At 47.1% G+C, this 22,957-nt stretch overlaps 9 protein-coding genes across 9 annotated transcripts; 7 read left to right on the top strand and 2 right to left on the bottom strand.

Annotated features, from left to right (window-relative positions):
* Positions 1-649: 649 nt before the first annotated feature.
* On the top strand, positions 650-4,964 carry BO97DRAFT_433482 (DUF3431 domain-containing protein; the record flags this gene model as incomplete). The annotated part of the gene is made up of 3 exons (XM_025697600.1): positions 650-1,869; positions 2,968-4,383; positions 4,445-4,964. The coding sequence occupies 3 exons, from the start codon at positions 650-652 to the stop codon at positions 4,962-4,964; spliced, it is 3,156 nt and encodes a 1,051-aa protein (XP_025552733.1).
* A 4,046-nt stretch (positions 4,965-9,010) lies between these two features.
* On the top strand, positions 9,011-9,663 carry BO97DRAFT_404724 (ACT domain-containing protein). The gene has a single exon (XM_025695020.1). The coding sequence runs from the start codon at positions 9,103-9,105 to the stop codon at positions 9,523-9,525; it is 423 nt and encodes a 140-aa protein (XP_025552734.1). The 5' UTR covers positions 9,011-9,102; the 3' UTR covers positions 9,526-9,663.
* A 156-nt stretch (positions 9,664-9,819) lies between these two features.
* BO97DRAFT_388049 (GNAT family N-acetyltransferase) lies at positions 9,820-10,821 on the top strand. The gene has a single exon (XM_025693629.1). The coding sequence runs from the start codon at positions 9,919-9,921 to the stop codon at positions 10,774-10,776; it is 858 nt and encodes a 285-aa protein (XP_025552735.1). The 5' UTR covers positions 9,820-9,918; the 3' UTR covers positions 10,777-10,821.
* A 527-nt stretch (positions 10,822-11,348) lies between these two features.
* Positions 11,349-12,364, bottom strand: BO97DRAFT_342139 (ribonuclease P subunit p30 family protein; the record flags this gene model as incomplete). Its single annotated transcript, XM_025691656.1, has 2 exons — positions 11,349-12,202; positions 12,289-12,364. The coding sequence occupies 2 exons, from the start codon at positions 12,362-12,364 to the stop codon at positions 11,349-11,351; spliced, it is 930 nt and encodes a 309-aa protein (XP_025552736.1).
* Positions 12,365-12,820: 456 nt separating this feature from the next.
* On the top strand, positions 12,821-14,033 carry BO97DRAFT_423361 (casein kinase II subunit alpha/alpha'; the record flags this gene model as incomplete). Its single annotated transcript, XM_025696872.1, has 4 exons — positions 12,821-12,935; positions 13,038-13,411; positions 13,465-13,884; positions 13,938-14,033. The coding sequence occupies 4 exons, from the start codon at positions 12,821-12,823 to the stop codon at positions 14,031-14,033; spliced, it is 1,005 nt and encodes a 334-aa protein (XP_025552737.1).
* Positions 14,034-15,119: 1,086 nt separating this feature from the next.
* BO97DRAFT_404727 (valine--tRNA ligase) lies at positions 15,120-18,774 on the top strand. Its single transcript, XM_025695021.1, has 4 exons — positions 15,120-15,329; positions 15,419-15,559; positions 15,629-17,632; positions 17,692-18,774. The coding sequence occupies exons 1-4, from the start codon at positions 15,299-15,301 to the stop codon at positions 18,696-18,698; spliced, it is 3,183 nt and encodes a 1,060-aa protein (XP_025552738.1). The 5' UTR covers positions 15,120-15,298; the 3' UTR covers positions 18,699-18,774.
* Positions 18,775-18,954: 180 nt separating this feature from the next.
* Positions 18,955-20,273, top strand: BO97DRAFT_388061 (rRNA-binding ribosome biosynthesis protein RPF2). Its single transcript, XM_025693630.1, has 2 exons — positions 18,955-19,029; positions 19,115-20,273. Exons 1-2 carry the CDS (start codon positions 19,016-19,018, stop codon positions 20,082-20,084), a joined length of 984 nt encoding a protein of 327 aa, XP_025552739.1. The 5' UTR covers positions 18,955-19,015; the 3' UTR covers positions 20,085-20,273.
* A 357-nt stretch (positions 20,274-20,630) lies between these two features.
* Positions 20,631-21,598, top strand: BO97DRAFT_433487 (Tim17/Tim22/Tim23/Pmp24 family protein; the record flags this gene model as incomplete). The annotated part of the gene is made up of 6 exons (XM_025697601.1): positions 20,631-20,645; positions 20,707-20,822; positions 20,902-20,928; positions 20,990-21,203; positions 21,260-21,483; positions 21,541-21,598. The coding sequence occupies 6 exons, from the start codon at positions 20,631-20,633 to the stop codon at positions 21,596-21,598; spliced, it is 654 nt and encodes a 217-aa protein (XP_025552740.1).
* Positions 21,599-22,429: 831 nt separating this feature from the next.
* Positions 22,430-22,903, bottom strand: BO97DRAFT_413185 (DUF1763-domain-containing protein; the record flags this gene model as incomplete). The annotated part of the gene is made up of 2 exons (XM_025696274.1): positions 22,430-22,544; positions 22,593-22,903. The coding sequence occupies 2 exons, from the start codon at positions 22,901-22,903 to the stop codon at positions 22,430-22,432; spliced, it is 426 nt and encodes a 141-aa protein (XP_025552741.1).
* Between the last annotated feature and the right edge of the window lie 54 nt (positions 22,904-22,957).

The following is a 22,957-nucleotide window of genomic DNA, read 5'->3' on the forward strand; positions in this document are numbered from 1 at the left end:
CGTTAGAGGGTCCGTCCAACGGTACTGTCTCGTCGTCAGCCCCAATCGCTGACGCCAGCTCCGCCTCCGCCCGCCCGCCGTCCTGCGCCATCATTTGCGTATGCGCCGTCCTTCCAGCCCGGTTTCATGATCCATTCTAACTCTCCCCAACCAATCCTAGTGCATGCACGCAGTGGCCACTCCACGGTTGCATGGGTGAAGGTCTCGGTGTTGTCTTACTTTATTCTTAGCTTTGTTTCTCCCTCCCTGGCTTATGGGCGTGTTCCGTTGAAGTACGGAGAACTCTGTGAGTGACTAGTCGCGTGTGAGTGAACCCCCCAAAATCTACTGATCTGTCAGTCCATCATCGTTGGCTGCGATCGCGGGGAGAGTTGTTCACCTATCCTTCACAGGCCAGCCATTATCCAGGACTCATATTTCTTATCCATGGCTGTTGTCTTCGTCCTGTAGCCTCCAGGCCTTTATTGTGAGTACAAGTGTTGGTCCCGGGGCCTGTCTGCATGGTCTGGAACCAACCCAGGCACCAAAAGCTTAAACTCATCCCGACGGCGACGCCGTCTTCCTTGCCAGCAATGTTCACTAAAATATCTTTCAGTTGCGCATTGTATTATCATTTTCGTCGACTACTTATTGCTTCAATCCGTAATCGATGATCTCCTCACGCCGGATTGTGCCCCTTCTTGGCTTCGCCTTCATCCTTTCCGTCCTCTTCACCTTTTACAATCTCTCCGCACAATGGGAGCCAGTCCCGCATTCCGTTGGCCTGAGCAGGCCGGTCATGACACCCTCATCCTCGCCATCATTGCGTTATAATGTCACTCGGGTATCGGAGGAATATCCTACGCGAACGCCATACGCCGCCAAACCACGCTTTGTTCCCGGGGTGCCCAAGGCTCCTGGCGGGACGTACAGCAAGATCCTCGTTGTGCCTCAAGCAGATGGCGAGGACACCAGTTGGATCGAATTTGAATTACCAGAATGGCAATCGGCCGTATACGCCGTCAATGATCCGTCGGCTCCCCTGCATCCACCAAAAAACAAAGGACATGAGGTAATGGTCTATCTGAGCTATATCATCGAGCACTACGACAAACTGCCGGACATCATTGCGTTCATGCACTCCCATCAATTCGCGTGGCACAACGATGATCTATTCAATGGTGACGCAGCTGAATTGCTGCGACGTCTGAGTCCAGCCTGGGTCGTCAGGCAGGGGTATGTCAATTTACGCTGCACTTGGAGTCCTGGCTGTCCGGATTGGTTGCATCCGGGTACCTTGGTCGAGGATCAGACCAAGCAGGAGGAGGTCATGCTTGCTCGGGCATGGGGGGAGATTTTTCCCGATGACCCGATACCCGAAGTCCTGTCCCAGCCCTGCTGCGCCCAATTCGCCGTCTCACGCGAGCGCATCCTAGCCATTCCCCGAGCTCGTTTTGTGTACTTCCGCGACTGGATGCTCCGGACAGAACTCAGTGATTACATTTCGGGGCGCATCTGGGAGTATCTGTGGCAGGTTGTGTTCACTGGTGAAAATGTTGTTTGTGTCAAGGAGCATATCTGCTACTGCGACGGATTCGGGATTTGCTTCGGTGGTGACGACGAGTATAATGAGTTCCGTGACCATAATACTGCTAAATCTGACTTAGAAGAGGCGCTTCAGGGGTGGACCGTACGCGCAGACCTGATTGAGCTCACCAGGATGCACGGACAGCTGGGTGAAGAAAGCCATTTAAGCTTCCCTGAGCCTGGAAAGGATATCTCTTTGGAGGAACAACTGGAGCTAGAAGAGGCTTTAATCCTCGAACTATTCGTCAATGCTACTGAGCGAGGCCAGGATCCTAGAGCCCGCGCTGCGGAGGTCGGGAGAATGTGGAAGGAGGGAGAAGGCTTCTAATTTATTAGATATTTGGCGTATTGATATTCTGTTTGTCAAACGTATTACCTGTGATGTGCGTTGATCAGCGTGGCGTGCTGATATAGATACGATAATCAGCTCTTCAGTTGGTTTTAGTACTAACAGATTGATGTCTTGGATACTGGCGTTTGCATGTTTGGACGGTTATGGCGAGCGTGTCGTTCCGGTTGGCGTATCTTGCGTCGATTGATCTGTACAATTTGGCTGGCTCCGAATTGGTACTCCTGGAAAAAGGCAAATTGCACCAAACGGAATGAGAAACACACTGTTACCTGAATATTGATCGAGCTTACAGCAATTATGAAGGAGTGTCATACTACTTGTAGGTCAGGTGATTCTCGAAGGCTCCAGCCCCACGCTAAACGCCGTGCGGCAGTCGCGACGGCGTGAGTCCCGTCCGTCCGCCGTTCCCTGCAGAGTTTGCATTGTCTGTCCTTCCTTCAAACCAGCCAAACAGCGTCATCCGTCGGGATTGCTTCACTGATTATCGCGATTCGCGCACTCCTGCGAGATTTGTTCGGTGGGAGCTCAGCTTCCCGATTAATCTGCGGGCCCCTGGGTATCAGCGAGCTTTTGGGCTGCCGTCACTGCCCCAAAGCTAAGCTTGTCCGCAAGGGCTTCTCATTGATTCAACACCCTCTTCAAATAGCCGCAGGACGCCGTTCGTGTTCACGCTCCCATTGCGTCGAATATTTATGGTTTCGCTTTTTTGAGCTCTTCATTTGGGTATTATTGCGACTCGCGTTATTGAATGCGATCTGCGACAAGCACACACTAGACTGTGTGTATTTCACATTCTCCGCGTCATTAAGTCACCAGCAAACGTCTTACACTCTCAGCTTCTACGAAAGAGACGATAACACGATCTCATCGGCCAGGCTCTGTGAGCCCCAGCGTTCGAGACTTGGCTTTCGTTGTTTCATCATGGCATCCACATCCACTCCCAATCCCCACCAGCCTTCGACATCGGCGGCCGATTTCGCAGGGAACTCCTCCACAAACTCGAATGTCGACCCCAACGCGCACCTCGGAACAAATGGATATGCACCTAGCGAAAATCAGCTAGCTGGGTTGGTGGAGGCTGCCACTGCGGCTGCAGGTCAAGACGTCTCGGAATGGGCTGCGGCCGCGGCGGTCGCGGCTGCAGCTGGGGCAGCTGGAAATTCACATCATCTTGAAGGCTATGGACCGGATATACATATGGATGATGATAGCTTCGCAGACACGAGTTTCTCTGCTGGAATCAACGCCGGGCGGTCCTTGCGAGGCCCTGGATCCGGTCCGGTGAACGAGCATAATCAAACCTCTGGGTTGACCCGAGTTGGCACCAAAAAAAGAAAGAGAAACGAGGACGCTCTTGATCCGGCATTGACGAGCGGGACGCATGTTGGCTTAGCAGGCGACCAGCAATCACACCACCATGGTCATCATCCGCAACAACATCAGCAGCCGCAACAGCATCATACACATCATTACGGTGGAGACGGCTTAGATCTTCGAGGTGCTCCACAGCAATCACTATCTGAAGCTCGTGCGGTAGGCTTGCACTCTGCGGCGGCACTCTTTCGCCAGCCCTCGAGTAATAAAAAATACACTCGTCCACCTATGTCCAAATTGTTCGCCTCCCTCGAACTCTCTCCAGAGAACTTTTTACATCTACAGGCAGCGGCTAAAGCATACATGCTCGATGATCGTCACCCTGAACGACGGGATTGTGTAGGTCAGCGCGGCAAGGGAGACACAGAAATGGTTAAGCTGCGGCTCTGGAACTGCGTACGCCATTTTCTCGAGGGCGAGGGCCATGGCGAGCGATTCTTTGGAGAGAATGTGGTCAACGAGGGCATGGGGCCCAGGGCATATATCTGGCCTCGGGATCAACAAAAAATTATTGCTTTGGTGATACCACTCTTGCGGCGAATGGTGACGAACGAGCGACAGCGTCAGTATGCCGTCGAGACAAGGAAGGGGGGCGGAGCGGAGGAGCGACGGCGACGAAAGACAGAGGAAAGTCTTCAAAATCTCAATGTGCACACGCCTACCGAAGACCACCTTCAGCTTCAGTCTCAGCACCATCATCAGCTTCACGATGATTATACTGCGGTGCAGACCCCAATGTCAGCGTCACACCCGCCCATGGGCTCCACGCCGCAGGCAGTAGATCTGGGCTTGACGGAGCTCCTGCTTGACGGGTACACAACCGATTGGAATTCATTCGCCAAATCCTATGACACGTACAATCAGAACTGTGAACTCGACAACCTTTGGTATTTATCGGGCCTCCAGCAGCCGGATTGGCGAGGCTTGGTGGCTGCAGTCGACAGCCATTACCAGGTCATTCATGATGGTGGCTATGATTGTTCTCCGCAGTGTGAGGACGAAAACGTCCAACGCATATTAGACGCTAATGCTACATCTGATTTGCGGTGGCGGATTGGCGGTAACATACAGCAGCCCGCAAGGAGCGAGTTGTAAGATGCCTTGCGCTTGTCCCCTTGTTCGTAATCGTATCATGTTAACATGCGTCTACAGTGCAAGCAGCATTACTCGTGACGTCTCGCGCATCATCCGCAACAATCTGGCTACCAAGCAGGATCCGCATGCGACGTCCCATGACCAGGCGTCGGTGTCGCAATCCCAACACTTTCCGCCTCCCAATTTCCCACCGATGTCTGGGCCTGCTTCCGCCGGCAATGTCAGACAAATTTCATCGCCCATGTCTGTTTGTCTCCGTATCAACATTCTTCAAGGTGGCAAACGCACCCACTCCCGGCTTGATGTTCCCGGTAGCCAGTGCCCTGACCTCGAGACCCTCAGGCAAGTGATCTCCCGCCGGGTTGCAGGGCAGCTGCCAGGATTATCCGAGTCGGGCTTAGACTCAGCTAGCGGTTGGGGCTCAGCACTCAACTGGAGGTTCAAGGTATGGCTTCCGGACGGATTAACGACGGTGCAGAATGACAGCGATTGGACCATCGCGCTTCTGTCGGCCGGAAATGTGGAATGGATGGACGGCGACCTGAGAGTCTTGGTAGATTTTGAGGAAACATCTTGACCGCAGGTGTGTCTGCCTGGCTGACGACTTCTTACGACTTGATGCGCATCACTTTCCCCTTATCCCTGCAGGAGGTATCTCCATCAGTGGCACTGGGAGATTTTTTTCCTTTCCATATTCTTGCATTCATACCCTCTTGTGCTGCTTCTGCGGATGTGAATATGATCATCCATGAGACACGATGATCTTCTTATTAGATACGAGTGAGTAAATAGCGTACACTTACCGTGGTCGTGATAATCATAATACTCGTGACATTTAAACATGCTAGCTCGTGTAAAAGTAAACCAACAGCGTGCTCTTCTCTATATTAATTTCGAATCTATGAAACTTCGTCGCCATGGGCATAATACCGATTAACTACACCCCGGTCCTCTTGCTTACTCACCCATTGGCGAGTAACATAATCGGTAAGCGAGTGGCGCGTGTAAGCCAGCGGCGCGCTGCATTTCCTATATAAAACAGTAATTTTCAATTCCTTAAATCTCGACCAATTCTGGATATTATTCTTTATAATCTTATATACAGCTTTATATAGCTATAAATTAGTACTCATCTTTAATTTAAAGCTTAATAAGACTTAATACAGAAAAATACAGTGTATTTTTTGGATTTTATTCTTTTTCTAGAATAACTAGAGTGGCTAACGGCCAGGTCAGGTCAGGTTAATCAAAATTTTTATACCTGACCGCAGGTTAATGGTCAGGTATAAGAAATATATATTCCTGCCCAGGTTAACCAACGGTTAACCTGCGGGTCAAATTCCTCGGCAATTAAGCCTATTAAAGAAGGCGGTAGGTTTAGGCAGAATATTTCTGCCTAATCCTTGCCTGATTTGTGCCTAATCCTGCCTGATTCTGCCTGATTCAGGTATAACGGTTAACCGCGGTTAACCGTTATACCTGCGGTCAATCTGATTTTTATACCTTAACCTGACCGCCAGGTTAAGGTCAGGTTAAGGTTAAGGTATAACGGTCAGGTTAAGCCACTCTAAGAATAACTTCTTTTAAAAAAGATATAGATATTTTTAAATAAGATTTATAGAGAATTGATATACTTATTTCTATAATATATTTATTCAAAGTTTTTAAGTATTCTTGTTGTAGAATTATATAAGTTTAAAATATCTAGATTTAATACTAAATACAGCTCTGCGCCGCTCACTTACACGCGCCACTCGCTTACTGATTACGTTAGTCAACATAACGTAATCGGTAAGCGAGTCGGCCACGTAAGCGAGTCGGCCACCGCAGTCTTGGCAAGCAGCTGGTTATGCCACCTATATCGGAATTTTGATTTATATACAAAAAATACAGTATTCTTAAACATTTATATAGCTGTTCAAATACCTGTAATTATATTTAATTCTTTCTTATTAAATACCTCGTATATATATATCCAAGAATACTATATATACTGCAGCGAGGCAGTATACAGTAGTAAGATTAATTCTTTATAAACTCTATATTACCAGTTATTTTCTTTATAGCTTAAGTATTTATAAAAACTTTACAGATTTCCTGGATTATAAAGCTATTTAAATTATTTATTTAATATTAATTTTATCTCTACTTAATATTCTTCCTCTTAACAGCTATATAAAATTAATAATTCTTAAATTTTAAAAAAATTACTCAGTTCAAGATTATCTCTATATTTTTAATAATATATAATAAAATAATTTATATAGATAAAGCCGGAGAATTAGAATATTAAAATAATTAAAATATTAATAACTTATATTTCTTAATTTATTTTAAATTTCTAGATATTTTAGTAATAGTTAAAATAATTTTTTAACTACTTAACTGGCTTTCTTCTTTATAAAAGATAAAGTTATCTAAAATTTTACTTAAATTAAAAAAAAAATTCCGGAAGTCTTAAAAGTATTTTATATATTTATAGATTTAAATATTTAAATATAAATATCTGGATAGATATTAAGAAAATTAATTTTTATTAATATAATAATATCTAATTTAAATAAGATATTTAATCTAGTAGCTATATACTTATTTTAATAGTAAAAATACAGTTATATCTAAAGACTAGTAGAAATAAGAAAAATTAATTAATATATATACTAGAATAATATTATTCTTATAGTATATATTATTAAATTAAGATATTAAATAAAAGTTATATTTATTAAGAATAAAAAAATTATATTAGCTAGTTCTTTAGTTCTTAATATAAAAAATAAAATATTTCTTAAATTAGTATTTATTAATTTCTTAATTAATTTACTTATTTAGTAATATTATAATATATTATAAAAAGAATAAATTATTTTTATATTATATTTATATATAAGTCTTTACCTTTAATATTATATATACTAATAATATCTATTTTATAGTATTAATATACTTAATTAAAATTATTTATTTATAGTTTTTAGATTATATAAAGAAAGGTTTTTTATAGTAAAATAAATATATTACTACTTTAACTATAGTTATTAAATCTATAATAAAACTAGTTTTATTAAAGTTATAGATATCTTTATTTATAATTATATATATAATAATAGTAGTTTATATATATTAAAACTAAGTTTATATAATCTCAGAATTCTTATACTTTATATATTTATAACTAATTTAATATATAAATTAAGATTTTAAGAAATTATAATACTAAGAAATAAAGTTATATATCTATTTTTTATTTATTAAATTAATTAATTTTTTATTATATTTTTATATCAAGATTAATACTATATTATATATATAAAATTATCTTAACAGTATACTATATTAATCTAGTAATATAATTTATTTAATAAATAATTTCTTTTCTAAAGAAATTAATTTATAGTAATTAGTATATATTTTCTTATAGTATATAATACTATTTAAATAATTTTAAAGAGTTAAATATAGAACTTTAAAAGTATCTACAACCTTGCGAATTAAATAAATTTAATCTTTTTTTATAATCTTAATTATAAGGTAGAGCCTGCCTTCTTATTTTATTAAAATTTTTAATAATTAAGGTATTTTTAGTAGAGAAATCAATGTCTGTATACAGGTAGTTTTGTAGGCGTGGTGGTGGTTGATGGGGTGGCCGACTCGCTTACGTGGCCGACTCGCTTACCGATTACGTTATCCGGTAAGCGAATGGCGCATGTAAGCCAGCGGCGCACTGCATTCAGCATTCTCTATATAAAATAGTAATTTTTAACCCTCTATGTCTCTACCAATTATGAATATTATTCTATATAATATTATATACAGTCTTATATAGTTATAAATTAGTACTGATATAAAGAATCTCTAATTTAAAGCTTTATAAAACCAGATTGTCATGGTTAACCTGTGCAACCGAGTGGTTACCGTGACGGAACACCCATGCCTTAGTCATGAAATAGTCGTGACGTCAATGATTTAGTAGAATCTGTATCTTAAATACCCAGGCCTTGCTATATACTAGGAAGGCAAGTATTAGTCTATGTCTATACGATACCAGTACTTTGATTCTACACCTAGCTGACCTTTTCCCTTTACAATATACCTCTGCGCCGCTCACTTACGCGCGCCACTCGCTTACCGATTACGTTTAACGCGATCGGTAAGCGAGTGGCCCAACTCTGTATTCTATATAGGATAACCACTATTGAGACCAATTATCTCAACAAATATAATACCTAAGAATCTAAGACTTTAATATACAGTAAATAAGTATATTCTTTATTGATGAAGTCTTTTCTAGAGATTAAAAATCGATATTTCTTAAATATTTAGAATTTACTTCAAATTACAAAGATTACAAAAATATATATGTATTTAGGTAATCAAAGTAATTATATACTATTCTTAAGTAGTGTTAGATGATGCTAGTAATCTGTAACTTAACTCTAAAGTTATAAAAGATATTTGTAAGATATGGTTGAGATATTCAGCCTATAAAAATAGCTGTTTTCTATGGAATACGGAGTTGGGGCCACTCGCCTACATGGGCCACTCGCTTACCGATTACGTTAACTAATTAGTAGTTGATTACACCAAACATATATATTGATATCCGACTACCAGTAGTGCCGCCACCAATGAACTTTTGAAACGCCCCTGAAGTTTCTCTGCAGCAACATCAACGACGACGTCACTTGTCCCACAAGAAAATCGCGATCATCACGATGGCCGTAGGCGAAACTGATCTTAAAACTCTTCTCTCGACTCTGGAACCAATCCTCCACGCAGATTCATTCGTCTTCCTCACTATCCCCAACACAGCTGTCTCCCAGGTGCGCCCAGATCTGCTTGCGCTACAGCCGCAACTTCTTTTTCAGGAAAGGGAAGGTACCACAATTATCATTACTCGCGAACAAGCCGTGTCGCACGGCTTTACCGACTACGTGTTTCCCTGTCGCATGATCTCTCTTAGCGTGCATTCGAGTCTGGAGGCAGTGGGGCTGATCGCTGCCATCAGCGCGCAGCTCAGAGATGCAGGCGTTAGCGCCAATGTGGTTAGCGGGTTCTATCATGATCATATCTTCGTACCGGAGGGAAAGGAGGAGGTAGCAATGCAGGCCATTGAAGGGATGGCACGGGGGAGCTGATTTGAGTTGATCTGACCAGCTTCGATGGAAGAGAACGGGTACACAGAAAGGAGTTCTCTGTACTGTATTTACATATGGACCAATCCTTTAAGACTATGGTTTGTGTAAATAATAACAAAGGAGAGGTTTGGCGATAAGCAATACTATAGCTCGCTGTTGTAATTACGGTAAGTGGTTCTATCATAAGTGCTTGGATAGAGAAGTATGAGTCATGTATACTCCGACACTTGGTGGGTTCATTACTCTGATTTCTTTGCACGTTCATTGTAGATGTTATTTCGAGTTTCAAAAGTATCATTACCTACCCTCAAAGACTTGGCTTTTTCAGTCCGGCCAATTGTTCGAACCATATATAATCCCCCGTTTTCTGATAGAGATATACGCTATTAGATAATGACACCCATCACTCAGCCCCCTAGCCTCGTCCTCCGGTTCGAGCAGGCAGAGGAGATTCACGTTATTCAGCAAGCTAAGACGCTCCAGAAACTGTACCCATCCCACGACCTCTGCATCCAACGCCAGCAGATGACTGGAGGCGTCGCCATTCGCACCCTCCCCCAATTCGAGGGAAAACTGAATCGCGCCGTTGGCCTGAGCCTTCGAGGCCCGTTTACGCTCCAAGTTCTCCGCGAACTCGAGTCAACGTATGCCACCATTGGCTTGCATCCGGAAATTCATCTGTGCGAGTACGCAGATCCCTCCGCTTGGCAGGTCCTCGCTCGCGCAGGGTACTTCTCAAAGGGGACCTTGAGTGTATATTACGTGGATCTCGAGAACCTGCGTGGTCAATCTGCAGCTGCGTGCTCGAATGAGAACCTGAAAGTCACAGAGGTGACGTCGAACGTTGATCGCGAACGATTCGCCGCTGCGTCGATTGCGGGCTTCGCGGATGGAGGACGCTCTGAAGAGTTGCTGGGCGCGTTGGCGAGAATCGCCACCCTGAGAGATGATACAAGTCTCTATATCGCGACGACTGACGGGGGCAAAGTGGTTGGGACTGCAGCATTGGGAGTTTTGAGCACAGATACGCTGGGCGGGAGCGTAGGACACTTGTACTTGGATAGTACAGTGCCGGGGTATCGCGGAATGGGCGCACATGCGGCATTGATCCATGCGCGTTTGAGAGTTGCACAAGGGAAGGGATTGAAGTCGGTGACGCTGAGTACAAGGCAAGGCAGTGGAAGCGCTAGAAATGCAGAAAAAGCTGGGTTCAGAGTGACATATCGAAAGGAGATACTTGTTAAAGGATAAGGTGGTGTGGAGCGACGCATATAGTTGCACACTCCTAGATCGGTCTTGCGCCGCATTTTGTTTTTGCCATGGATTGCATAGTATCAGGTTGCAGGGTACGCACTTGCGCGTTATATCAGAGCCTTATATATCGTAGTCCACAAGAACATTCGACTGGTCACTACTGGTGTCATTCCTACAGTGTATGGATTCTTGCTGATAGGATGAGTAGATGTAGCCTCTGTCCCTGTGGACCAGTCGACTTTAAACACCATGCACTAAAAGTGTCTATATTTGGCCGTGAGCGATCGCCAGCGGCAGACTCCAGCTAATCAAGCATTGCTCGTCTTAATGCACAGCTTGTGACCATTGACACAATTCGCATCAAGGCCCGAAGCTGCTGTGCGGGGCCAGTGTGCGTTCTGGTCTCGGAATGTTCCTAATAGGAGATTACCCGCAACTTGCTGCCAATCTGGATTGAAGTCCGTACATCGGCTTTAGATAGTGGCCTTCCAAGGCTCGCTGCAAATGCCTGTCAATCCGCCGGTCACAGGCGTCCTGATTGATGAAGGTGAAAGCAATATGCTCTTTGTTCAAGTGGCTGCTGCACTGTTAGCATTGCTATCAACACCGACCGCCTCCAGCCGAGCCTTCTTGGCTCTGCGCTTCATCTCGCGTTTCGATAGCGGCTTTTCAATCTCCTCAGTAGTTGCCTCGGAACCAAGCGATGCTTTTCTTTTCAAGCCATCGGCTTTAGTTTCTGCGGGTTCCCTCAATTGTTTAGGTGCCGCTCCTGGGGTCTTCACGGCAGGGCTACTTCCTCCATCAACGATGTCCACAATCCCACGCCAGCTTGTTCGTTTCAACCTAGCCAAGGCGGTCACCTTCCTAGCCTCTTCACAGACAGCCTCTTTACCGCGTTCCTGTGACAAGCCCCAGACGCATGCAAGATTGATCACATCCCACGGAGCCCGCACGCTCAGAGCCTTTCGCGCCTCGCTTGACACAATAATTCCTCGACCACGTGTTGCTCGTATCAGACTCATGGCATTCCCAATTAGGTTGCGTCGAGCCTCCAGACCACTACCCGTAACACCCGGGCCGTAACAGATCTCAAAACGAACCCCACGTGAGATGGCGGCGGAAACCATTTTGAATTTGAAGTGGAACGGCAGTCGTACGGAGAAATCCAATGAGATAATATCACATTCCAAATTGGTGCATGTATTCAAGAGAGCTTTCTCGTTGGTGGGCCGAAGGGCAACTAAATCATAAGCTTGCGTCAGGCTGGCAAGGCGTTGATTTTGCGCAGGGTCGGTGAGGGTCAGATTCAGACGGCTAAGAAGCGTCAGGCTCCGAGGAACATCCTTTGGGGCAGGTGAAGCAGTCAGGCTTGCGGGCAGTTTCCCGGTTATCGTCTCTGACAGTGCAATCGTTGTGTAGCCGACTAGATGTCAGGTCAGTTCTTCATGTGCCTCTGGGAGACGCGCAGTATGCTGCGCCGGTCTCGTGCCTTGGGGAAGCATGACGCACGTTCTGCAAGGAAGTTCAAAGTATGAGCAGTTTCGGGATCACCCGGGCTATAGGGCACATTCAAATCGTAGAACATGATGGCGGCAGAATAGCACCCTGTTTTCTACTTAAGATCCTTGGGTTTTGAGCCAAATGACTACCGACTAAGTTGCTTTGCGAGCTGTTTTAGAACGGGCATCTGAAAATCATCCGCATCATTATTCCGCCGAGCCGGCAAATGATCTCGTCTCCAGAGGGCAAGTCTCGTGACCGCAAAGGCGGAGCGAAACGCTCTCGGCCTTTCTGATCAACCACCCATAATAATACTATACTCCTCTGTGCCTTGGTCGCTCTGGACGATAGCACGGCTGCGCAATTTAGACGGGTTTTTGGCCTCCTGGTCTTGCGGCTGCTGTTGTCTGTCCTTCCGTTTTCTCATTCTTTCGCCGCGCCTTATCCCTCCCCCTTCGGTCCCCTCTCTACCCCGCCGCATTTTATCATTGGTGTCTGATTGTGGGCTGACCCTGAAGCTGATCGCCCAGCCGCCATCACGATGGCGCGCGTCTACGCTGATGTCAATGAGCATATGCCCCGGTCTTACTGGGACTATGACAGTGTGAACATCTCCTGGGGTGTCCTGGAGAATTACGAGGTGGTCCGCAAGATTGGTAAGGGCGAATACATTCTCCTTTATTTCATTCTCCGCAGAAAGAGCCATTCCAGGCCAAGGTTGTGATGGGTATTGTGGACTGACAGTGGCTTCCTCACAGGACGCGGCAAGTACTCGGAGGTGTTTGAGGGCATCAATGTTGTCAACTATCAGAAGTGTGTCATCAAGGTTCTCAAGCCAGTCAAGAAGAAGAAGATCAAGCGTGAAATCAAGATTCTTCAAAACCTGGCAGGTGGCCCCAATGTGGTAGCCCTCTTAGACGTCGTTCGTGACAGCCAGAGCAAGACACCGAGTCTGGTTTTCGAGAATGTTAACAATACCGATTTCCGGACTCTGTATCCACGGTTTTCCGACTACGATGTCCGCTTCTACGTTTACGAATTGTTGAAAGCTCTGGACTTCTGCCACAGCAAGGGCATCATGCACCGGGATGTGAAGCCTCACAATGTCATGATTGATCATGAAAAGCGCAAGGTTGGTTGCTTTGAAAATTGCCTTCTACATGGTTCTTCACTGACGATTTTTAGCTTCGCCTCATCGATTGGGGTCTAGCTGAATTCTATCACAAGGGCACGGAGTATAATGTCCGCGTTGCTTCCAGATACTTCAAGGGTCCCGAGCTGCTTGTTGATTTTCAGGAATATGACTATTCCCTGGACATGTGGTCGCTGGGCGCGATGTTCGCATCCATGATTTTCCGCAAGGAGCCCTTCTTCCACGGGAACAGCAACTCTGACCAGCTGGTGAAGATTGCCAAGGTGCTTGGAACCGAGGAGCTGTTTGAGTACCTCGACAAGTATGAGATTGAGCTAGATCCACAGTATGACGATCTTCTCTCTCGCTTCCCCCGGAAGCCTTGGCACTCCTTCGTCAACGCAGAGAACCAGCGCTTCGTTAGTGACGAAGCGATTGACTTTTTGGACAAGTTGCTTCGATACGATCATGCGGTACGCGTCTTGTCATGTGCAGGCATGAAATGGTGCTAATATAATTTCCCTAGGAACGCCTCACTGCTCAAGAAGCTATGGCCCATCCGTATTTCGCCCCCGTGCGGGCTGCTGAGTCCCAAGCTGCTCGGAACAATAACACAGCATAGTTCTTACCATGCGGGTCGAACGCGCCTGATTTAGATCTACCCTGACTTTCTCCCTTTCTCTATGATACTCGCTCCGCGAGCCACATCCTGCAACAAGGGGACGGCAACCCCATCCTGTCTTCCAGAGGATCGGTGGAGTCGATGCAGAAAGAGTCAATTCAGAAGGGCTGTGCAGCTTTGGACTGATGCGTTCCGCGTGCATGAACTGAAGCGCCGCGGGTGCAATGAGTTATTGAATTCGGAGACGACGACGATGAACAGATGACATACACCTAATATATTTCTGCTTGATCCTCTTGGCATACCCAGTGAGTGGAATCTATCGAATGGTGTTTAGAGTCGGAGAAGGGTGTTCACTCCTGATATTATCCCTGCGTAACCTTTCCCACACTCCCCTGCGCCGGTTCACTGCAGCCCCTTTACCCTACTCGATTTTCCTTGTGGTTAATTGGACTGGTGTTAATGGGGATCTTTCTTGTTGGTTTGCCTTTGCATATTTTCTTTCAATTGTGGTGCCTTGCCATGCCTCAGCTTCGTTTATTATATGCATGCCAGTTTTAGTCTGATACGTCATTGAGAGGAGTGTGGTCCAGTTTGATGCAGTTGAGATGCTAGAGAGTCAGCTTCCCTCATGCTGCATTATACGGAGCCCAAAGGTTCTAGAGACTGTGACCGTGTCTGTATGGACCAAATGATGTACGTAGCGGTGCTTTTTTGGAAAGCATGATTCCGATAGCTTTACTAGGGCTCAGTAGAAGCTGGATAGTAGAACAATGTAATGGATAAGTAGTATTTGGTGTTTCACGTGACGTGACTCACCTTCACGACGATATCTTAGTGATTATTCGCCTCCGCCATTCTAAGGCAATAGAAATTGGGAATACCCCGGTGCAACCTAAGTGCTTAGATACCATCTTTTCAATCCCTAGGGTACTACTGTTGAATGCTTTGAGTTGGGGGCAATACCAGTTAGTCAAGGTAGTTCATGGAAACTGCAGTGGCCGATCTCGACTCCACCGCCCGCCAACATCTGGAGCCCCGCCAGTCCCATTCTCTGATTCGTTCCATTCTTTTGCTCTGAGCCAGGAAATTTAATTGCCCGCATTCGCACAACGACCCGAACCCCTCCCCCTCCTTGTCTTCCTCTCTATCGCCGTGTTTGCGTGAGTCACCCGGTGGTCAAGATACTTATCCGTCAGTTAGTGGCGCGAGCGGCGCCTTGGAGACTCCCTCCTCCCTCTCTGTCTCTACGACCTTTTACCAGAATGGCCCAACCTTCTGCCCCCCAGAACCCGAGTATGTTGCGACTATCACCCTCCGGCCCGCCATGTCAAGCTCGCAGACTGGTGTCTGATAAGTGGCTAACCATCTGGGTTTCAATCTAGCTGGTGAGCCTAAGGCTCCCGTCATCGATGTCCCTCCTCAGGCCGACGATCAATTGAGAAACCAGGATGCCGCTGCTGCCTCCAAGCCTGTTGAAGGACAGGACCCATCTGCACCTCCCAAAGTGAAGTCCGAGAAGGAACGTATGTATTGCAGGATCGTCCCTCAACCTGCTGTGATCCATGCTGACACAGTCTTTTAAAACCTTGCAGTGGAGCGTGAACGCCGTAAGGCCGAGAAAGCCAAGAAGTTCGCAGAGAAACAGGCCAAGGCCGCCGCTAAGCCTGCTGCGCCTAAGACTGAGAAGAAGGCCAAGATTGAGAAAGAGAAGACTACAGATGCCTATGATCCCAAAGTGATTGAGACAGGTCGCTATGAGTGGTGGGAGGAACGTGGCTTGTTTTTGCCCGAATTCGGCCCTGATGGCAAGGTTAAACCGGAAGGCTACTTCGTCATACCGATCCCTCCCCCTAACGTGACCGGTGCCCTTCACATGGGTCACGCCCTTACCAATGCGCTCCAAGACACTATGATCCGCTGGCAGCGTATGAAGGGCAAGACAACCTTGTGGTTGCCGGGCATGGACCATGCTGGTATTTCCACTCAGAGCGTTGTTGAGAAGATGCTTTGGAAGCTAGAGAAGAAGACCCGTCACGACTTGGGCCGTGAAGCAATGGTTGAGCGTGTCTGGGCTTGGAAGGATCAATATCACGCCAACATCAAGAATGCCTTACGGAGAGTCGGTGGATCCTTCGATTGGACTCGTGAGGCCTTCACGATGGATCCCAACCTGTCTGCAGCTGTTACGGAAACGTTTGTTCGACTTCATGAAGAGGGCATTATCTACCGTGCCAACCGTTTGGTCAACTGGTGTGTGGCCATGAACACCTCCCTTTCTAACCTGGAGGTCGAAAACAAGGAGGTCGAGGGCCGTACCCTTCTCGATGTTCCCGGCTACGAAAAGAAGGTTGAGTTCGGTGTGTTGACCCACTTCTGCTACGAGATCGATGGTTCCGACGAGCGAATTCAGATCGCCACCACTCGTCCTGAGACTATGATCGGTGATAGTGGTATCGCTGTTCATCCCGATGACAAGCGCTACCAGCACCTGATCGGCAAGTTCGCCCGCCACCCGTTCGTGGATCGCTTGATGCCCGTTGTCGCCGATACGGACGTCGATCCCGAATTCGGTACGGGAGCTGTCAAGATCACTCCGGCTCACGACTTCAACGATTTTAACCGCGGAAAGGCACACAACCTTGAATTCATCTCAGTATTGAACGACGATGGTACTTTCAACAGCAAAGGTGGACCTTTTGCTGGAATGAAACGCTTCGACGCCCGCTACAAGGTCATTGAGATGTTGAAGGAGAAGGGATTGTACGTCAAATGGGAGCACAACCCCATGAAGATCCCTCGGTGCGCCAAATCCAATGATGTCATCGAACCTATTCTCAAGCCTCAGTGGTGGATGAAGATGAAGGACCTCGCTGAGCCTGCCATCAAGGCTGTCGAAAGCGGCGAGATCATCATTAGACCAGAGTCTGCCGAGAAGAGCTACTTCCGCTGGTTGAATAACATCAACGATTGGTGTCTGTCTAGGCAGCTTTGGTGGGGACACCAGGCTCCCGCCTATTTCGTGAAGATCGAAGGCGAGGAAGGTGATGACAGTGACGAGAACCTCTGGGTTACCGGTCGCACAGAAGAGGCGGCTCGGGAGAAGGCGGCGGCCAAATTCCCCGGCAAGAAATTCACCTTGGTGAGAGACCCTGATGTTCTTGACACTTGGTTCTCCTCCGGATTATGGCCGTTCTCTACCCTGGGCTGGCCCCGTCAGACACATGATCTGGAGAATTTGTACCCTACATCCGTGCTGGAGACCGGTTGGGATATCCTTTTCTTCTGGGTGGCTCGCATGATCATGCTGGGCCTTAAGATGACAGGCAAGGTTCCCTTCAAGGAGGTGTACTGCCACTCCTTGATCAGAGATTCTGAGGGTCGCAAGATGTCTAAGTCATTGGGGAACGTCGTTGATCCTCTGGATGTTATGGAAGGCATCAAGCTGGAAGACCTTCATGCCAAGCTGCTCACCGGTAATCTTGCCGAGAAGGAGGTGGCCACTGCAACCAAGTACCAGAAGAAGGCCTTCCCTAAAGGTATTCCAGAGTGCGGCGCTGATGCCCTACGGTTTGCTCTTGTGTCCTACACTACTGGAGGTGAGTCCCCTTCACAAAGGTTTTATCCATTGTCATATTTACTGACGGTTCCATATCAGGTGGTGACATTGCCTTCGATATTCAAGTTATCCATGGCTATCGTCGATTCTGCAATAAGATATATCAGGCCACGAAGTTTGTGCTTGGCAAGCTGGGCGACGACTTCAAGCCTCGGCCGACCCCGACAAAGACTGGTACGGAATCTCTTGCGGAACGCTGGATTTTGCATAAATTCAACGCTGCCGCCAAGGAGATGAATGAGGCTCTTGAGCAGCGCGAGTTCTCGGCTTCGGCATCCATCGCCTACCAATACTGGTACAGCCAACTTTGTGATGTCTTTATCGAGAACTCCAAGTTCCTGCTTGCGCCCGAAAACCCGGCAGAAGTGCAGCAGTCGGCTAAGGAGACGCTCTACACCGCTCTCGAGGGTGCTCTGACTTTGATTCATCCCATGATGCCGTTTGTCACTGAGCACTTGTGGCAGCGCCTGCCTCGTCGCCCCGACGACAATACGATCTCAATTATGAAGGCCAAGTATCCCGAATATAAACCTGAATTCGAGGACCCTGAGGCTGAAACTGCCTATGAGCTGATCCTGAACGCCTCGAAGTCTATCCGGTCAATTCTCGCCCAGTATGAGATCAAGACCAGGGGCGACATCATCATCCAGACCTACGATGCCACCAGCTACAAGACCGTCTCGGACGAGCTTACTTCTATTAAGTCCCTTGGGGGCAAAACCCTGGGCGAGCTCAGCGTGCTGGGCCCGGAGAATACCAACCCCCCTTCAGGCTGCGTGGTTGCTCCCGTCAGCTCTGAGGCTGCTGTCTATCTCCGTGTTTCCAAGGAGGTCGCTTTGGAACAGGAGGAGAAGGCGAAGGCTAGTCTCGAGAAGGCACGCGAGACAGTGCGTCGTCAGCAGAAGCTCATTAGCGGCGCTGGCTGGAAAGAGAAGGCTAAGCCCGAAGTACGTGAAGCTGAAGAGAAGAAAATGCGTGATGCTGAGAGTGAGATGGCTCGTCTAGAGGAACAAATCCGTGAGTTTGAGAAGCTGCGGCTAGAGTAGACTTAACATGGCATTCGGTATACTCTTAAAGAAGATAGTGTCATCTCGAAACAATATGATTTTTTATTTTTCCCAATCAGTGCGACCAACAATGTAACCTTGAATTCGATCGGTGCTCCATTATGTTATGAAAGGCCAGCGGTTGGCCCAAGAACATGGGTCGGTTGGTATGACATTAAGCTTATCGATAAGCGGTGCCAAGACCATTTCCGCCAAAACTTTTCACTCCGCCTTTTTCTTTCCATTTTCGTGAGCCCAGTCAGTGTCCCCTTATCAATTCAAACCAAGTTGTTCAGTGCTCAGAACTGGGTAAAAAAATGCTCAGAGAAGTGTGAGTAAAACCTGCAATCTTTCTGATTACCTATGTGATCTAGTGTTCAAGTCGCCATACTTACACGAAATCTCTACTGCCTCAGAAAACCGAAGAATGCGCGCACAGCGCGCATCCTGAAGGCCAAAGAACCTCAGCTCATTGAGCCTTCCAAGCGTACGCTACTATTGCACGGCTCGAAATGTCCGCAAGCATTACACACTGTTTTGAAGACCTTCCACTCCTTGACGAGACCGAACTCGGTCTTGTTCCACAAAAAGAACGAGAACATCCACCCGTTTGAAAGCGTTGAGAGTCTCGAATTTTTGGCCAACAAGAACGAATGTGGTCTTGTGGTATTCGGTAGCAGCAATAAGAAACGCCCCAACTGCGTTACTCTGGCACGTGTATTCGATTCCAAGGTCCTTGATATGTGTGAATTGATGCTTCTGCCGCACCCGGAGGCAGAGCAACACAACGATCTTGCCATGCATATTGGCGTCGGGCTACGGCCAATGCTCCTTTTCTCAGGTAGTGCTTGGGATGACTCGACTTCGGTGGCGCATGTTATGCTGAAGAGCATGTTCTTGGATCTGTTCAGGGGCGAGACGAGTGATAAGATTGACGTGGAGGGGTTGCAATATATCCTAATGATCGGTGCCGAGGAACCCACCGAAGGGTTGGCCCCTGTTGTCCATCTGCGGTGGTACAAGCTTCGCACGAAGCGCAGTGGGCACAAGCTTCCCCGGGTGGAGCTTGACGAGATTGGACCTAAGTTCGACTTCAAGATTGGACGTCTGCAGGAGGCTCCTCGGGACGCGATGAAGGAGGCCATGAAGCAAGGCAAGAGACCCAATGAGGAGATCAAGATGAAGAAGAACATCAGCATGGATTCAATCGGTGATAAGATTGGCCGTGTCCACTTGGGCAAGCAGGATCTCAGTGGGTTGCAGACTCGGAAGATGAAGGGATTGAAGCGCCGCGCAGGTGTGGAGTCGGATGATGAGGACCAGGATATGATGGACGTGGACGAGATCTCGGAGGATGAAGGACGCAAGAGAGCTAAGATGGCTTGAAGCTCGCGTCGATTCACATCGAGTTGCAATTCGATTTATCAACTTACTGACTATATCTATCTAAACTGCGCACGAGGCGTTTCTGGGGGTTCGGATTTCACACTGGCCATGAGCCAGCACCTAGCTCATATATGAACCTGTTCGATACGTGTTTGTTTCATAGAAATCTGCAATTGAAAAAGTTTTACCATTCCGAACACCCATATTCCTGAATTAAGGCATCACGTTGTTCTCGTCATACAGTCCATTTGTGAAGACCTCTTGAATATCCCACGTGACCATGACGTTGCGCTCGGCCCGTCTCTCACATGCCGAGGATCTCGTCTCTGGCTTCGCGGTTCATCACAGCTCCCATAAATGCCGTACTTCCCCCACTTCCCTACTCTGGATGTCTTCTAGGTTTGGAGCAGCGTTCTGTGTTGCTTGCCTACCTTGGAGACTCCATGATCTGCAGCTTAGCTTCTCTATTGAATCTTGCTGGTGGAAGCAAGATTTATCACTTTTCTGAATTCATTTCGCTTGCCGAGGCTCTTGAAACAAAGCACGATGGACGCCCTCACTGTAAGGTCGCACTCTTTCGTCTCTATATTTCGGGCCTTGTGCTGCTCTAACCACTGCTCAGGCTTCTCTGGATGCTTTGATCACTAATCCCGAGCTTGCACCGCTTCTGTCTCTCCTGAAAGGCATTCGCAATGGTGCTGTTTACGGGGCCAAGGTCCGCTTTCCGCATGCTCTGGTGTATGTTCCCTTGAAAACCAGGTATCCGGGCCACTTTTCGTAAAGAGCCAGGCTGACTTGGTACACGCATTGCTCATAGGATGATTCTACTTTTTCGTTCAGGAACGTATGGCAATCCAGTCCTTACTATAAAGATATATAGATCACTCATGCTGATGACGATATAGCTTCCGTGAGAAAGCTAAGCTTGTCCTTAAAGCTACCAGACAACATGCTCGGAATTTGGCCACCTTTGCACTGATATACAAGGGTTCGATGATTCTGCTGCGCAATATTAAACCCGTTGCTGTGGGCAAAGAAGGACGATACGATAGCTTCTTTGCTGGGCTATTGGGAGGCTATGCAGTCTTCGGCCGGCATAAGACTAGCATCACTCAGCAGGTACATGGTTGAGTATTCAGAGGTTAGAGGGGACCAATCACTAACGCTATCGGCAGATTGTGATTTATATCTTTGCTCGTGTGGTACTTGCGCTAGCCAAACTCGCCATTCGTCCGGGAATGCACCCGCTTTCCCCTTTAATCACTCCGCAAACGCGAGCTCAGATGGAGATCAATGCTTGGCCGGTTTTTGCCAGCTTGTCCTGGGCATTTGTCATGTACATCTTCCGCTGGCATCCCGACACATTGATGTCAAGTCTTAGGAGTAGCATGGTGTATATGTATGCGATGACTCTTGTTGCCTTGTCTGCCTTTCGCAATGCTAAATTCTATTTCAGTTACGCCGACTCTGACCACTGGGACTCGTTCCGAAATTTTCTGATTCACAACAAATAAGCTCACTGAAGAGATTCACGTCCTTTTTGGGCCTTGGTCACCTCCGAAAGCCGTGCTACGTCACATGGTGACATATAGATATGGTGCGTTCAGGGTATTGTTGATTATTGCAAAGTAGATCCCTATATCCGTGCTTTATGGGTATTGAACAAGCAGGCGCCGCGCAGCGCCCGTACCCTTGATGCCCTGCCGCAGGCGGTCTTGGGTGTCAAGTACACGATAGAACATAAATGGCTCTATACAGTCGGCCCTGCTGCAATTACAGTCATAAATGAAGCCGCGAGAACGATTTGTTCAAGAATATTTCCAAGCAGTGTCGTGGTAAAAGGTTGATGACGAGCTTTCATGTGAAATAATCCAGAAGAGCGACGAAAAGAGTCATGGGCTTCGTGATCCACCTCATATATCCATCTCTCGGGGAATGATTACCATCATATGAATGTGACTAATTCCTGATACCTCATCTTTAAATCAGGTCCAAGGTGCCTTCATTGACCATAAGTAGAGACCTGCTCGAGGCAAGAGCATTAATCAAACCGCAAAAATCTTGCCTAGGTCCTAGCTCTTGGGTTGCCACTGAGCCCATAGGAGGGACATCACCACAAACGGACCTGTGACGTAGGACAGAGTCTTCGTGTCAGGGCAGGAAGCATGATCCAGTACAGCCCATAAGTGTGGTGAATTTAGAAACCTTCTATTATCGATAGTGCCCGGACTTCGAGGCGGTTCGCCGTAGCATTGCTGCCGTGTGGTTGATGGAGTACGGTCCAGAGATTGTTGCAAAGCAGGACGACCATTGTTTGATCATCTGCAGCCACCGAGTGACATTATTTATACTAGGCATGTGCCCAAGCTCTCATTAAGGAGCTTTAAAGTCAACTTGAATTGCTGATTGGCATCCTCCTTGATCTTAGGATCCGCGGGATCCATCTTCATACCTCTGATACTAAAATTGGTCAGAGGCAATCTCGAATTCATTCTGAAGAAAACTTACGGCCGCAGGTCTCTCCCGATATATGGAGTTTGCCAATACTTCATGATCAACATGTTCTTCAAGATCTTGTGTTCTATGCCTGCAAATTCGGCAGCTCTCTGGAGAAATTGGACGGTATTGGCTACTCGCTGCAAATCCAGGTTTGTTGGGGGCGATGAACGGAATGAGGAGCGCAAAGTGTTCCGCAAGACGTATCGAGCTGGCGTCGAATAGTTCACAGCCTTCAACCCATGACGATACAGTTGACGGTAGGCGTCAACGACAGCTTCCGGGTCTCCCAGACTCTTAACGGACTTCATCGGAGAAACCATCGCGCCAGGAAATCGAGGTCCCTACTGCGTACCTGCGTAGATGTAGAGCTAGCG

This window comes from Aspergillus homomorphus (assembly GCF_003184865.1).
Source record: "Aspergillus homomorphus CBS 101889 unplaced genomic scaffold BO97scaffold_12, whole genome shotgun sequence".
Lineage (NCBI taxonomy): Eukaryota > Fungi > Ascomycota > Eurotiomycetes > Eurotiales > Aspergillaceae > Aspergillus > Aspergillus homomorphus.

Bases quoted from the DNA above. Each gene is read 5' to 3' on its own strand.
- BO97DRAFT_404724 (XM_025695020.1), top strand. From the start codon at position 9,103: ATGGCCGTAGGCGAAACTGATCTTAAAACTCTTCTCTCGACTCTGGAA.
- BO97DRAFT_388049 (XM_025693629.1), top strand. From the start codon at position 9,919: ATGACACCCATCACTCAGCCCCCTAGCCTCGTCCTCCGGTTCGAGCAG.
- BO97DRAFT_404727 (XM_025695021.1), top strand. From the start codon at position 15,299: ATGGCCCAACCTTCTGCCCCCCAGAACCCGA. The intron at 15,560-15,628 runs GTATGTATTGCA...AAAACCTTGCAG, and splicing joins AGTGAAGTCCGAGAAGGAAC to TGGAGCGTGAACGCCGTAAG. The intron at 17,633-17,691 runs GTGAGTCCCCTT...GTTCCATATCAG, and splicing joins TGTGTCCTACACTACTGGAG to GTGGTGACATTGCCTTCGAT.